Genomic DNA, 14,557 nt, shown 5'->3' with positions numbered 1-14,557 from the left:
AAGGAACAGGCTGTACCAGGCGAGATAACAGGTTTCATCCTCCTGACCTTGAAAATGCAGTAAAGCCTAAGTCTCTCCCACAGAGTGGCCAGAACTCAGCGGGGCGGGCTGATTCTCCCTCTGCAGAGGCCAAACTGTATTCTGAGTCTTCTGTTCTCCTTTAACTTTTCCAGCTCGATCAACAGATTCGGGGTGATCAGGTTCGATCACAACATTCATTATTCTGATGTAGATTTGCTGCTATGTTTGGGATCATTTCCTGTCACATGATCCAATTTCAGCCAAGCTTTATTTGTAGGACAGATGTCCTCACATTTGTCTCTAGAAGACTCTAGACTCTAGACTATAGAGATAATGCTCAATGACTGACAGGCATAGGCGTTTCTAGTCTGTTTTTGGGGGTGGTGCAACACCCCTAAAACAAAAGATTTTGGATGTATGTCCATGAATGTCAAAACCAATACAGTATGTGGTTTAAACATAATATTTTAACAACAAAGTACAGCAGCACCCCCCATGCTTCCAAAATGGTTTGATCCATCCCATCCCTCCCACCTTCCCCTGTCCCCTGTGCACTTCAGAGAGCGTTAGCAGCATTTTTCCAGTGTGAGGTTGAAGTTACCTGGCCTAAACCAGGATAATGTGACATATTTCTTTACTTTTACCACCAAATACCAACACGTTATAATCGTCACCAGTCTTTATTGCTGCTGCATTTAATTGTAGATCACTGTTTATGTTGTTAGGTAGGAGTTAGCTGATGTTGTTTCTTGCTAGGAAATGTTACAGGTGGTCAGGCAACCACTGTCCTTTAACTGATCAGCTAACTGACTGAACTGAACTGAACAGTTATACCTATTATATATGTTATACTATTATACTGTGTGTGTGTGTGTGTGTGTGTGTGTGTGTGTGTGTGTGTGTGTGTGTGTGTGTGTGTGTGTGTGTGTGTGTGTGTGTGTGTGTGGACAGACAGACGGAAAGCCTTATCCTTATATATATATATATATATATATATATATATATATATATATATATATATATATATATATATATATATATATATATATATATATATACAGAGTTCTAAATTCAGAGGAAAAGAACATGTGTTTTCCTTTTTTATTTAGTAATGCAGTATGTTGATATTTATAAACTTTATTACGATAACGTTTTTCAGAAAGTTTACCTCGTAAAACTGTAAATTAAGGTAATAGAGTGATCAGAATCCATTGATTACATAGAAGGTAACGAAAAGCGAAAAAATGATAACTCAAGCTGTTAATGCTTTCTCCTCTGTTACTTATTTCCAGTAGTGTTTTATGACTGTCAGTTACTTCGACCAATAAACTCTGATTTCAAAACTCTGGTTTGTTTGACTTCTGTGGCAAGAAGTAACTAGATTTCATCTTTGATTTCATCAAAGATAATAGGTGTTGTTAAAATTGCTTTAAATCAATGATTTGGTTGGTTATATAATGTGTGCATGTCATTAACGATAAAGGAGAGGAGAGCAGCAGAACAGACGAGATGGAATCATAATGAAACATCTGACAGATGAAGCAATGAGCAAGTTTGCCTCAAAAACAGCAAAATAAGCAAAGTACTTGCAACAAAACAGTCAAGCATGTAACTGCTTTATTTCATTTAGTTATGCCATTCATTTTTTGAAGTTACTCAGTGTGCAGGGCCTGATATCTGTTACTAATTTGTCTCTACTAAATTAAGAACTACACAGTTCAGGAGTGAAAATCCAAACTTCTTTGTTTAATTAAATGTATTTAAATGTAATTTTGTGGGAATAATTTAAACTCGTTATTCTCATTATTTCATGCTATTTCATTTTCTTTACAGTTATTTGGAACAACAATGGACTGATTATGAGTTCCAAACTTTATTAGAGTGGAAGATCAAAATATATTTTCTATAAACTTCTGTTTAATTTCAGACATGTAGAGGTAACTTTTAGGAACAAACCAGAGGTTGGTTCTCCACCGGGAAAGGGTGGCATGCCTTCTCCGGGTGGGTGGAGAAGTCCTGCCTCAGGTGGAGGAGTTCAAGTATCTCGGGATCTTGTTCACGAGTGAGGGAACGATGGAGCGGGAGATTGACAGATGGATCGGTGCAGCGTCCGCAGTTATGCGGTCGATGTACCGGACCGTCGTGGTGAAGAAGGAGCTGAGTCGAAAGGCGAAGCTCTCGATTTACCGGTCAATCTACGCACCTACCCTCACCTATGGTCATGAACTTTGGGTAGTGACCGAAAGGACAAGATCGCGGATACAAGCGGCCGAGATGAGTTTCCTCCGCAGGGTGGCTGGACGCTCCCTTAGAGATAGGGTGAGGAGTTCGGACACCCGGGAGGAGCCGCTACTCCTTCACATTGAGAGGAGTCAGCTGAGGTGGCTTGGACATCTGTACCGGATCCTCCTGGACGCCTCCCTAGGGAGGTGTTCCAGGCATGTCCCTCCGGGAGGAGACCCCGGGGAAGACCCAGGACACGCTGGAGAGACTGTGTGTCTCGGCTGGCCTGGGAACGCCTTGGACTCCCCTTGGAAGAGCTGGAGGAAGAGCTGGAGGAAGAGCCGGGGAAAGAGCTGGAGGAAGAGCCGGGGGAAGAGCTGGAGGAAGAACTGGAGGAAGAGCTGGAGGAAGAGCTGGAGGAAGAGCTGGAAGAAGAGCTGGAGGAAGTGTCTGGGGTGAAGGAAGTCTGGGCATCTCTGTTGAGACTGCTGCCCCCGCGACCCGGCTCCGGATAAGCGGCGGAAAATGGATGGATAGATGGAACCAGAGGTATGATCCGCTTTTAGACTGAAGAGTTTTAATTTAAGAATTTTCTGTTCAACTCAGTCTCAGACTCAATGTAAAGTTTTTGTAACTACAACCGATCCCCTGATCCTCCTGAAATATTAAAAGTGATAGAGTGAAAGAAGATTTGATCTTCTCTCATGTGGTAAACACCATTATAATCATCATCATCAGTAAAATAAATACAAATGTGTGTGTGTGTGCTGTGGGTATCAATGTGAGGATGTACGTGAAAATGACTGATTTTTAAGCATGAGTCAGTGAGTTTTTACATGTCGATGTTGATTTTGTTATGTAAAGCACTTTGCGTGATATGACTAAAGTTTGATTTGATAGGTTCTGCTTCTCTCTTCATGTTGATCATTGTTTATCAAAAACGTATTTTTCTAATCTGTTCCATCAGCTGATCATTAACTTCCGTTCCGTCCATGATTAATATAAATATCTGTGATCATCACTTCAAATCAGCAGTGTGTCTTTCTCGGCCCTTCTTTAATGTATTTGTTTATTTGTTTACCTACATCTTGATCATGAAAAAAATAACGTAAAATCTGCTGAAATGTCCACAGATTTAATTTGTTTTTGGACATTTATTTGTTTATTTCAGTTCTGATCATTTTTAACACGCACAAAAAAAACATTGTTTCATGAAACTTTTAGTTTAGTTTAGATTATTGTAAATTTGTTTTTTATTTAAGATATCATATTATGCCTTCATTTCTTTTAAAACAAAATAAAGATATAATCAAAATGTTGTTTGTGTGTGTGTGCGCACAGGATTTATTTTGCGGTTTTAAATAAATCCTGAAATTTTATTAAAGACAATTTTATTTATATCCTTATTGAACTAATGTAAGATAATAACTTTTTTTGTCATTTCTCACTCATTTTTATGTTCATCATTTCATGTTGTGAATTGGGAATAATCGGATTCTCATTGGTATTATTAGAGCTGTTTTTCAACTCTGATCCAGTTCAGCTTTTAACTGATTACTGGGGTCTTAATATTAGCTTTATTTTTTTGCATTTTATTTTATTTTAATTTATTATGCCCTGTTTTGTTTTAAACTGTTTTTTAAACTGTTTTGTTTTATACAGTTACATGTTGAAATGGGCCTCCTCTGTTCCTGGTTTAATAATAATAATAATAATAATAATAATAATAATAATAATAATAATAATAATAATAATAATAATAATAATAATAATAATAATAATAATAATAATACATTTTATTTTTAGAGCGCTTTTAAAAGATCTCAAAGACGCTTCACAGACACAGATATAACATCGAGATCCAGAAAATTAAAATGAAAAACTACAGCATAAAAAAGATAAGAGATAAAAGATAAGATAAAGGATAAGAAAGACAAGATAAAGGATAAGAAACACATTAAAAGCTGTTCTGAAGAGGTGAGTTTTGAGATGCGGTTTGTTTAGGTTTGCAATCTTTTTTAACAATTAATTCTATAACCATTTTAACGGCAAATATTCATAATCGTTAATGTTTGTAAGTGGATGTTTTTCAGCCTTTTATTATTGTTATTAGCTGTGATATTGGCACCTGCCGGCTGAGGGCCCGCAGCCGGCTCGGGCCCGCGCTCGCCGCGGCTCCTACCGTGCGGGAAGAGAGCGCGCATCCTCAGGTAGCTGCAGGTCAGTCTGATGACAGAGGCCTTGTCCAGCTGCGAGCTGATGGCCACCGGCAGCGGCAGCAGCCTCGACAGCTCCTCCAGCTGTGTGTTCTCCTTCTCTCTGCGCGTCCTCGCCGCGTCCCTGGACCGGTCCTTCATGTCCGGAGGTCAGGGCCGCGCAGGGGCGGCCTGTAGCCATAAATCAGAAGTGTGATCACGAAGAACGATCAAAAGCACAAGAAATAACCATGGTTTCTTCAGGAGAAGTCGCCACCCGTCCTCGTGTCTTTCAGATGGTGAAAGCCGAATTTATGAAAGTTCTGCTCTCATCAAAAGAATTACTCATCCATTGATTGGTCCGCTGCGGAGCACCAGATCACTCCAGTAACCAACTGCTGCAGACAGATGCGTGTTTCTTGGGGCTGAGTAGAAATGTTTTTTTCATATTCTGTCAGTCCTCATGTATCTGGATGTCCAGAGGGGGCATGTTTCCCTCCGGAATCTTCAGGCAAAATTAACTTTAGGATTAAAGTTAAAAAAACAAACAAACTGAATCTTAAAAAGAGACTTGCAGTTGTTGTAGATGCTGAGATGAAATGAGGAAGAGCTCTGAGACAGAACTGAGGGATCTGCTGTGCCCCCCCCCCCCCCCCACACACACACACACACACTCACTCACTCCACCCACTCACACTATGTTTATGTATGTATGTATGTATGTATGTATGTATGTATGTATGTATGTATGTATGTATGTATGTATGTATGTATGTATGTATGTATGTATGTATGTATGTATGTATGTATGTATGTATGTATGTATGTACACTGAAAAAAAAAGTCTTTTGGATTTACATTAAAAAAAAGATGTACATCGGTTGCACACATTAAAGTTATGTTTACCAAAGTTGATATATTTATGTGCTGTACATTAAATTATTATTTATTAAAACAACATGACTTTCTTACATAAATCAAAAATATTTATTTTATGTTAAATCAACATGACTTCCTTACATAAATCCAAAATATTTATTTTATGTTAAACCAACATGACTTTCTTACATAAATCCCAAATATTTATTTTATGTTAAATCAATATGAGTTTCTTACATAAATCCCAAATATTTATTTTATGTTAAATCAATATGAGTTTCTTACATAAATCCAAAATATTTATTTTATGTTAAATCAATATGAGTTTCTTACATAAATCCAAAATATTTATTTTATGTTAAATCAATATGAGTTTCTTACATAAATCCAAAATATATATTTTATGTTAAACCAACATGATTTTCTTACATAAATCAAAAATATATATTTTATGTTCTATATATTAGATTTTATGCTAAACTGACTCATTTTTATTATGTTAAATGAACGTGTTTCTTTAACGTGTTATAATTACTTTAAAAATGTGGGGAAAATTCTGTCGTAGTTGAATTTAAAAAAAAGAGACTTGCACAGTAAACAAAAAACACCCCGAACTCTAAAAATGTGGGGAAAATTCTGTCGTAGTTGAATTAAAAAAAAAAGAGACTTGCACAGTAAACAAAAAACACCCCGAACTCTAAAAATGCGGGGGAAAATTCTGTCGTAGTTGAATTAAAAAAAAAAAAGACTTACACCTGCCCTAAAGAAAAGTCCAACTTGAAGAGGTAGGTGAAATAATGCATACAGCAATTGCAAGCAATCAAGCTGGAGAGCCTGGATAAAGTTCACTGACAAAGTCTGTTCTTCAGGACTTGGGCTTTTTTGGACAGTGTATTGCCTTCAAGCTCCATGACCACCTTCTGCAGCACTTCAAAGGTGTACTTGAGTTCAGCAGGGTAGTTTAAGTTCAAAGAATAAATGAGGCCAAACAACATGGCAGCAGCCAAGGGAACATTGTCCAAATCCTGCATCACAATCTGGGACTCAAGTACAATGCTGATGTCCTCTGGATTTTCACTGGCATCTCTGCGTTTCAAGACATATATACCCATGGTGGTTTCCTGGATGGATTCCTGGAGGAGGGATTCATCAGCTGCCTGTACAATGAACAAAAACATAAAACAAGTGGGATTATACTACAATGCCACATGCATATAGGGAATACTGCATATGTATCGTGTAATTTATTAAGATATCAAATCAAACTTAATTTATATGGCACTTGTCATACACAAAAGTAAGACAAAGTGCCTCACATTGGCTCAAAACCACAGACAAACACACTTTGATATTAAGATCACTACCATATTATCTTACAACTTAGCTGACTGTGAAGTAATTACAATGAGTAGATGTTGTAAAACTTATACAAATTATGAAAGATAACACTTCAACATAGTAAACCTAAGTAATACTTACCACAAACTGTCTTAACAGATTATCTGTGTCTTCGTTCAGGTACACACAGAGTCCCTTTATGACACATTCTCTTCCTAGATTGACATCATCCTCCTAAGGCAGAAAAGCAGAAGCACAAGTTGTTTTGTTTGAGTTCATGTCTGTTTAAATTGTCATTTGTCCAGGTAAAAGGGATTTTTGTCTTGAAGACAATCAATTGTCACACCCCCACCTCAGAGAGTATACTTACTTCATCCATGGGTGCAATGATGTCTCCTAGGCGTCTGCCTATCTGTCCTCCTCTGTTTTTAAAAAGTTTGATCAGTTTCTCAGAGTGAAAATCTAATTGAGAGAGAAATCTGGACTGCAGGGGCATTGTTGTGATCCGCTTAAATTCAGCATTAATCTGAAAAGGAGAATAACGACATCAACATGTGATATGGCAGTAATTTTGAAAAGCATCAATTAAAAAAGAAAAAAAAAGTTTAATGGGGACCTACTATGAAAAACACATTTTTTTTCTTGCTTTGACATACAGGACTGTCTCAGAAAATTTGAATATTGTGATAAAGTTCTTTATTTTCTGTAATGCAATTAAAAAAAAAATCATACATTCTGGATTCATTTCAAATCAAATGAAATATTGCAAGCCTTTTATTATTTTAATATTGCTGATCATGGCTTGCAGCTTAAGAAAACTCAAATATCCTATCTCAAAAAATTAGAATATTCTGGGAATCTTAATCTTAAACTGTAAGCCATAATCTGCAATATTAAAATAATAAAAGGCTTGCAATATTTCAGTTTATTTGTAATGAATCCAGAATGTATGACATTTTTGTTTTTGTAATTGCATTACAGAAAATCACAATATTCAAATTTCCTGAGACAGTCTTGTATATAAAGTGGTCTCCCCTCAGCCTGCCAACTCAGAGGAGGAAAGCAACCAAACTCTGCAGTGTCTGTACAGCCGCCTGGATGAGCCATCCAGTGTGATCTATGAGCTGTTCAGATTCTGCTCCCGTCGTTACGTAACGATGGGAGCGATGCGTGAAACCACGCCCACAACTAACTCTGGCCAGAACAACTCCTCCAACGGCCGGAGTTTCCGCCATTTTCTACGAGTCATTCAGGCAGCTAATCAGCACAGTTCCTCATTATCATAGCCTCCACGCTCACTCCGAATGCCGCATAGATGAGGTTAGAGAATGGGATGCTAAAGACATGGCTCGGAGGTTGAATTTCTAATTTATTTAGCAAAAAAATCAAAAGCTTGTTTTTAAGACATTCAAAGCCTGTTTAAACGAGGTATTAGATGCCATAATAGGTCCCCTTTAAGTAAGTTTAAAGTAAAATATTTGTACAGGAACAGAATAATTCAAAAAACTCCTTATTTTATTGCTTTATTTTCTAGTTGTCATGATCATACTTATCCCTCATAAAACATACCTCGTCTACTTGAAAAAGTGCTGGCCATCTTGCCTGGAAGTCTTCAGTAATATTAGTGTGGATGCATGAATGGTATGATATAAGGCAGGGGTCAACCTTTTTTAGCCCAGGGATCCTTGGATGAGAAAAAAACAGAGCAGGGATCCCCGACGTGGAAGGAGTAACGTTAGGCCGAGCTGTAACGTTACAATCTCCAGCTTTAGGCTTCGTTATTGTCACAAATGTATCCATCAGGTCTAACTAGCGTTAAATAGGAAATAGCCAAGTGAATTTCGCAACAAATTTTCTTTTCTTAAACAGCTAGCTAGCTCGTTTTTCCGCTCTAAAATTGACATTAGTCACATGACTCACGTCATGGGAATCATATATGTAGAGTTGTAGACTAAATAGTTATTGTCAAAAGTAGATTATCGCATGTTAATGGAATTTTCTCAATCATATATATGTGTATATATATAGAGAGAGCCTATATATTTTAACTCTCACAAATTATTTTGGTTAAAATTGCCTTTATTAGGGCCCGAGCACTTACAGTGCAAAGGCCCTATTGTATCTGTAGGATTTTTTTTTTTCCTTCTTCCGACGAAATGAGGGCCTTTTTGTTTATTTTCATATTTTTTATGATGGTTCTTTTTAAATCTTAAATTTTAATTGGTATGAAATATCTTGGGTTCAGCTGACACATGAAAAAGAAAGATGGTCCATTAAAACCATGAGGCTGCTTCCAAAATAAAACTAATGATTGAAGCTGCAATTGAATTCACATGAAGGTCAGTGGCTGGGATAAAAGTAAATCTGACAATGGTTGAAAACTCCACTAATCACGTTTTGTTTATTAATAAATAACTGTTTCGATGATAAAGGTGACAAATTGTCAACTGTTAACATTAAACAGAGCTGGAAAGTTCACGCCAGACCATTGATTCTGATTTTCTTTTGCGATATGTCACACATCTTACTAAAATACGTTTAAAGCAGCACAACGTAACTTTCAGCTTTTGTTGAGTTTGGCGGCTCCTATGGACAAAAGCGGTAGTGCTTTACCAGAAAGAACACTACGTTTCCCATGAGCACCAGCGCGTACTGCCGGAAAACTCCTGTCCCCGTCGCGTGCATTTGTTTTGATGAGAGAAGACGGGACGGACTTTCAAAACTACTTTTCTGTTTTCAGCGGTCGTTTGCAGGATGGATACCTCTTTGCTATAGCAATAGCAAAGAGGTAATGTATCTATTTTTGCCTAAACAATATAATATGACGATGTTGAAAAACACTAAGTTCAACTTGGTTTTATTAAGTTGTTTCAGCGAGATAATGCGCCCTACAAACTCATACGCTCTGCACCTTTTTCCTGTCACGTTTTTTAGAGGGACTTGGTCATAAATTAGTAGTCCAACATACTTAATGACAAAATAAAAAAATACTTTATAACCTGTGAATGTTATGCCCATTCCCTATATTTTGCAGATCAGCCCTGCACAATTTTAGTTCTCAGGAAAAATACTAGAAATGTTCTATACATTTTCTTTGCATTGCATTATTTCCTCTAGTTCTGTAATTTTATTCAATTGTATTATTATTTTATAAAGCTTCCTCATTGCGAATTACACAATTTTATGATCACTATTATTATTCTATGTGTCTGTTGTTGATATTGTCAGTAATTTTAGAATTACCAAAACCCAAGACGAATCCCCTGTATGTGAAAACATTCTAATTTTGATTCTTATTGAACATAGAACTCTACATTTCCATTTGTATCATAACAATTATGTCTCTTGTTTTATCATGAATCTGCTTTTCCTGAGAAACCTCTACTTCTGCATCATCAGAGTTTGAACCCCTACAAAGACAGAACCGACACGCAGCATATCGCCAGTTTGTGCTCTGGCAGCATGGTGTTTGGAAAATAAGAGACACCTTTCCAGACCCAATGGGACAGTATACTGGTTTCAGGGTTTGCCGTGTTCTGTAGAATGGAACCTTTATGAGGATTACTGCAAATATTTTGATATTGATATTTGATATTGATATTTGATATTTTTTCCTGTACAGTTGTTTTTGTGTGTGTTTAAAATAAAGACATTTGTGCAAAACAAGACAGACTTTTATTTACACACCTTTCAGAAAATAGAAAAATTCTTGAACTTTGTCATTTGCATAGTGACAGCTGTTATCCCGTACATTATTATAAACAATAAGTAATCTGTATCACAGTAGCAGTAATGAACAACTGTGTAATGAACACAGTGTTACTGTGAATAAAGTAAACAAGTGTAAATCGAGTAGTAGAAAAATAAACTAAAAATAATGAACTGATAATAAAAACTGAACTATGAAACAGTGTAAGAAGTTACTGTAAATAAATACAATGACTATAGTAGCAGTTGCATCTTGTGTCCATCCTTGTTTCGTGCTGGGAGAGTCCGCGTGCGATTCACTGCTGGAGTGTAGGAGAACCGATTCCCTGCATGAGGGTGTGATTCTGGAAGTTTTCCAGATCCGATGTAGTCCTGCAGAGTGTGAGAATAAAGATACAAAAACATTATGTCTTTCTGATAATTACTGACCTATAAATCAATCAACATATTTTGTTGATCACAAGTTTGAATTTTTTTCGTTGTTGAAGTCACTGTAATTACGCAGACAGTAAAAGCAAGTAATGTATAGAACAATTTGAGAAATGTATATATTTATACACTCACAAGATAAAACTACACATTATAAACACCATATAAGGTTTATTTTACTACCCTTGTTATTATTTTAATATAATTCCAACAAAGTAGATTTATTTTATATGCTTACATGGTGTTTATATGGTATTCTTTTTATCTGGGAGTGTATACTTTGCCTATATATTTCATTTTTCTGGCTATATTTTACTATATCTACAAATGTGTTGCTTTTACCATCAGTGTATAAATATATGTATATACAGACCTGCAGAGTCAAATTGTTTACATAGATATTGACATTTGATACAGTAGCAACACTTACACCAGCTTCGGCCATGATACCAGCTCCGCGTTCAGCTCACCACCAGCTTGTCCTGAGCTCTGCGCTCCACGCCCCGCCCAGCTTTGGTCTCCACTACGAATCGGGAAGGAGGGGGAAGTGACGTATGCCGTAAAGCAGTCAAAGCCGTAAAAATGTGTAGTTTTTTAGTGTGGAAGGGTTCCTACCATGCTCCTCAAAGTTACATAGTGCCAGTGGGTACAGACCCCTCAGACCATGACAGAGGTGTCATTAAACCTGTTGGAAGTTGATGTTCCATCACAATGACTCTGGAAATATGATATTAAGGTTGAAAAGTTACATATTGCTGCTTTAATGTCCTCTCAACCAAATGAACTGAAATTAGATTATTTATTCTCCAACCAAACTGTTTTTAACAAATAATATATGCTCTCAAATAAATTCTCAACATCCTCCCCCCCGATAAACTACAGTTTATCTAAATTTCCAAAGGATACAACAGCTGGATGGGTCTCCGCAGTACAGTCCCTGAAGCAGAGGTGTCAAAAGTATTCACATTCATTACTCAGGTAGAAGTATAGATACAAGAGTTTAAAAATACTCCTCTAGAAGTTGAAGTATCAACTCAAGTTTTTTACTCAAATAAAAGTATAAAAGTACTGGTTTCAAAACTACTTAAAGTATAAAAGTAAAAGTAATGTAAGGGGGAAAAAAGCCATTAAAGACAAAATCCATTGAAAATGAATGCAAATATATAAGATATAAGAACCATATATGTGTACTATTGAGCATTAACATGTGTTTCAGAGAGCAGAAGATATGATGACTAGTTGCCTATAAGTATTGTAATGGTGCAAAAAGTCAAACTTCAGAGGCATGTTATCATTTATCTTAACCTTTATTGGAATGTACATCCAAGTTTAGTTGCAGGAATCTGAGGGCAACGGATGTAAGAACAAAACTGGACAAGAACATCTGTGCCACAACCACAACCAAATTCACTCTATCCGGATGGAGCAATTTAACTGGATAGTTTTTTTTAAAGGCCGAAATGAAATAGAGTAACGAGGCTGTTTTTAAAATGTAAGGAGTAAAAAGTGCAGAAAATTGCGTGAAAATGTAAGGAGTAAAAGTAAAAAGTCGTCTGAAAAATAATTACTCCACTGAAGTATAGATAACCAAAATTTCTACTTAAGTAAGGTAACGAAGTATTTGTACTTCGTTACTTGACACCTCTGCCCTGAAGTAGTGTGAACTGCACAGGACCTCACCAGGCCATCACGACCTGGAAACAGCTCCTCCATTCTTCCCAACTTCCAGCTTTGCCTTGGAGTGTTGTCCTCTCCGATTGCAACATGCCCGACCTTCAGTGGCCAAGACCGTGGGCTGTCACAGCGATGTGCTGACTTCAAGTCCAGAAGATATTCTCTCCTCCATCTGTTCCAGAGGTTGGTCATAAGTCTTTGTCTGTACCGCCACCTCCTGGTCATCTGCTCCTTGTTCGCTGTTGGATGATTAGCATCAGCTGGAAATGACTTAGGAGCAGTACTCGAGTTGTAAAAAAAAATCAGGGGGGATGGTGGATTTGATCATATGGGGACAGATAATTTGTGCTGATTACAAATAATATATTAAATTACAAATAATAGCACTGACCAAAACACCTGCAGAAATACTGCAGGAATGACATAGCAGCAGTTAAATGCTGCCTTCTGTAAGCTTTAAATATCCACTGGGCTTACATCAAATACATCAAAACACAACAATAAAAAACTGTTTTCTGAACTTATCAATATGCCTCTGTCCTTCACAGGATAAGTCAAATGGATCACTGCAAAAACTCCAAATCTTAACAAGAATATTTGTCTTATTTCTAGTTAAATGTCTCATTTTAGTAAAAAAAATCTCATTACACTTAAAACAAGACTCATCACTGGAAAAAACAACAATTTTCACCTGTTTCAAGTAGATTTTTTTGCTTGTAATGAGAAGATAAATCTTGTCCCACTGGCAGATTTTCCTACTTATTTTAAGTGAAAATTTACTTGAAACAGGTGAGAATTGTCAAATAAGTTATTTTTCTGGTGATGACTCTGTGGCAGGGTGGAGGAGCGGCAGTTTTACAGGGGGGATGATTTGGACCGTTTTTATTTCAGGGGGGGATGATTTGGACGTTTTTATTTCAGGGGGGATGCCATCCCCCCTCATCCCCCCTCATCCCCCCTCAACTCCAGTACTGCATTGGAGGTAGGCAAGTCAGTCTCTGACCCACTAAGAAATGAGCAGTTGTCAGTGGCTGCAGCTCATCCACATCATTGTGGACATAAGTGAGTGGTCTTCAGTTAATTGTGGCCTCAGCTTAAGTCAGAATGGTGCACATTTCTTCAAACCTGAGTTTCGCTCTGCCAAGCATCTTCCTGAGAATGATTTTGATTGACCTTACAAGATACTGAATTTCAGTCACCCTGTTGGATACAAACTGTTTCCACTTGTTAGCAGAAGTACGAATCCAGTGTAGAACTATCATTGAGTCTGTCCATAGTCTGAGTTGTGTTCTGTCCAGCTGCAGTGCTTTGATGAGTGTGCTCCCCAGCCAGCTGCTATTACAGCTCCCATCAGTTCCAGGCGTGGCAGCGTCATCCTCTTGAGTGGGGCCACTCTGGACTTGGATGCTACCAGGCTTGCAGCCACTTCTTTGTTTCTCCCTGCAGATAAGCCACTGCACTGTAAGCCCTTTCACTTGAGTCACAGAACACATGCAGCTTTAAATCTTGACTGTTCTGCTGCAGCATGTGTATCTTGTACCACCGTGGGATTGACAGCTGGTGCAGTTGGGGGAGCTCTGAGCACCACTGTTCCCATTTCTTTGTCAAATCATGTGGCAGTTCCTCATCCCACTTGAGCCCTCTCTCCCACATTTCCTGGAACACGCACTTTATCCTGATGGTGAAAGGACTCAAGAATCCTAGAGGATCAAAAATGCATGCAGAAGACTGCAGGAGGCTCCATTTTGTGTTCTTTCTTTCTTTAAGAATATCCAGCAGCCCCCTGAGGTCGAAAACAAAATCATTGGTTACTGGTCTCCAGACCAGACCCAGAACCTTCAGCACTGACCCATGGGTTTCTAGCTGTGCAGTGCACTCCCTGAATACAGCGTGATGAGGGGTTTGTGTGCCTGTATCCTAGGAGCTATGTTGTTGGGGGCATTACGCCCCTGATAGGGTCTAAGGGCCTAAGAGCGGTTCACAAGCTTGTCATGAAGAAGAAGACATCAAGAACCGCTACGTCACCCGGACCGGTGTCACCGGGGCCCCTCCCTGGAGCCAGGCCTGGGGTTGGGGCTCGCTGGTGAGCG

At 37.9% G+C, this 14,557-nt stretch overlaps 1 protein-coding gene across 1 annotated transcript in view; it reads right to left on the bottom strand.

Annotated features, from left to right (window-relative positions):
• The window catches only part of LOC133460162 (single-minded homolog 2-like), a 38,060-nt gene extending 33,459 nt beyond the window's left edge, over positions 1 to 4,601 (bottom strand). The window contains exon 1 of the mRNA XM_061740725.1: positions 4,427 to 4,601. Within this exon, the coding sequence (XP_061596709.1) occupies positions 4,427 to 4,601 (175 nt within the window). The remainder of the gene's footprint in view (positions 1 to 4,426) is intronic.
• Between the last annotated feature and the right edge of the window lie 9,956 nt (positions 4,602 to 14,557).

The sequence above is a fragment of the Cololabis saira genome, chromosome 14 (genome assembly GCF_033807715.1).
Source record: "Cololabis saira isolate AMF1-May2022 chromosome 14, fColSai1.1, whole genome shotgun sequence".
NCBI classification, from domain to species: Eukaryota; Metazoa; Chordata; class Actinopteri; order Beloniformes; family Belonidae; genus Cololabis; species Cololabis saira.
The sequence above is the reverse complement of the archived record's forward strand: the minus strand, read 5'-3'. Positions and strand labels throughout refer to the sequence as shown.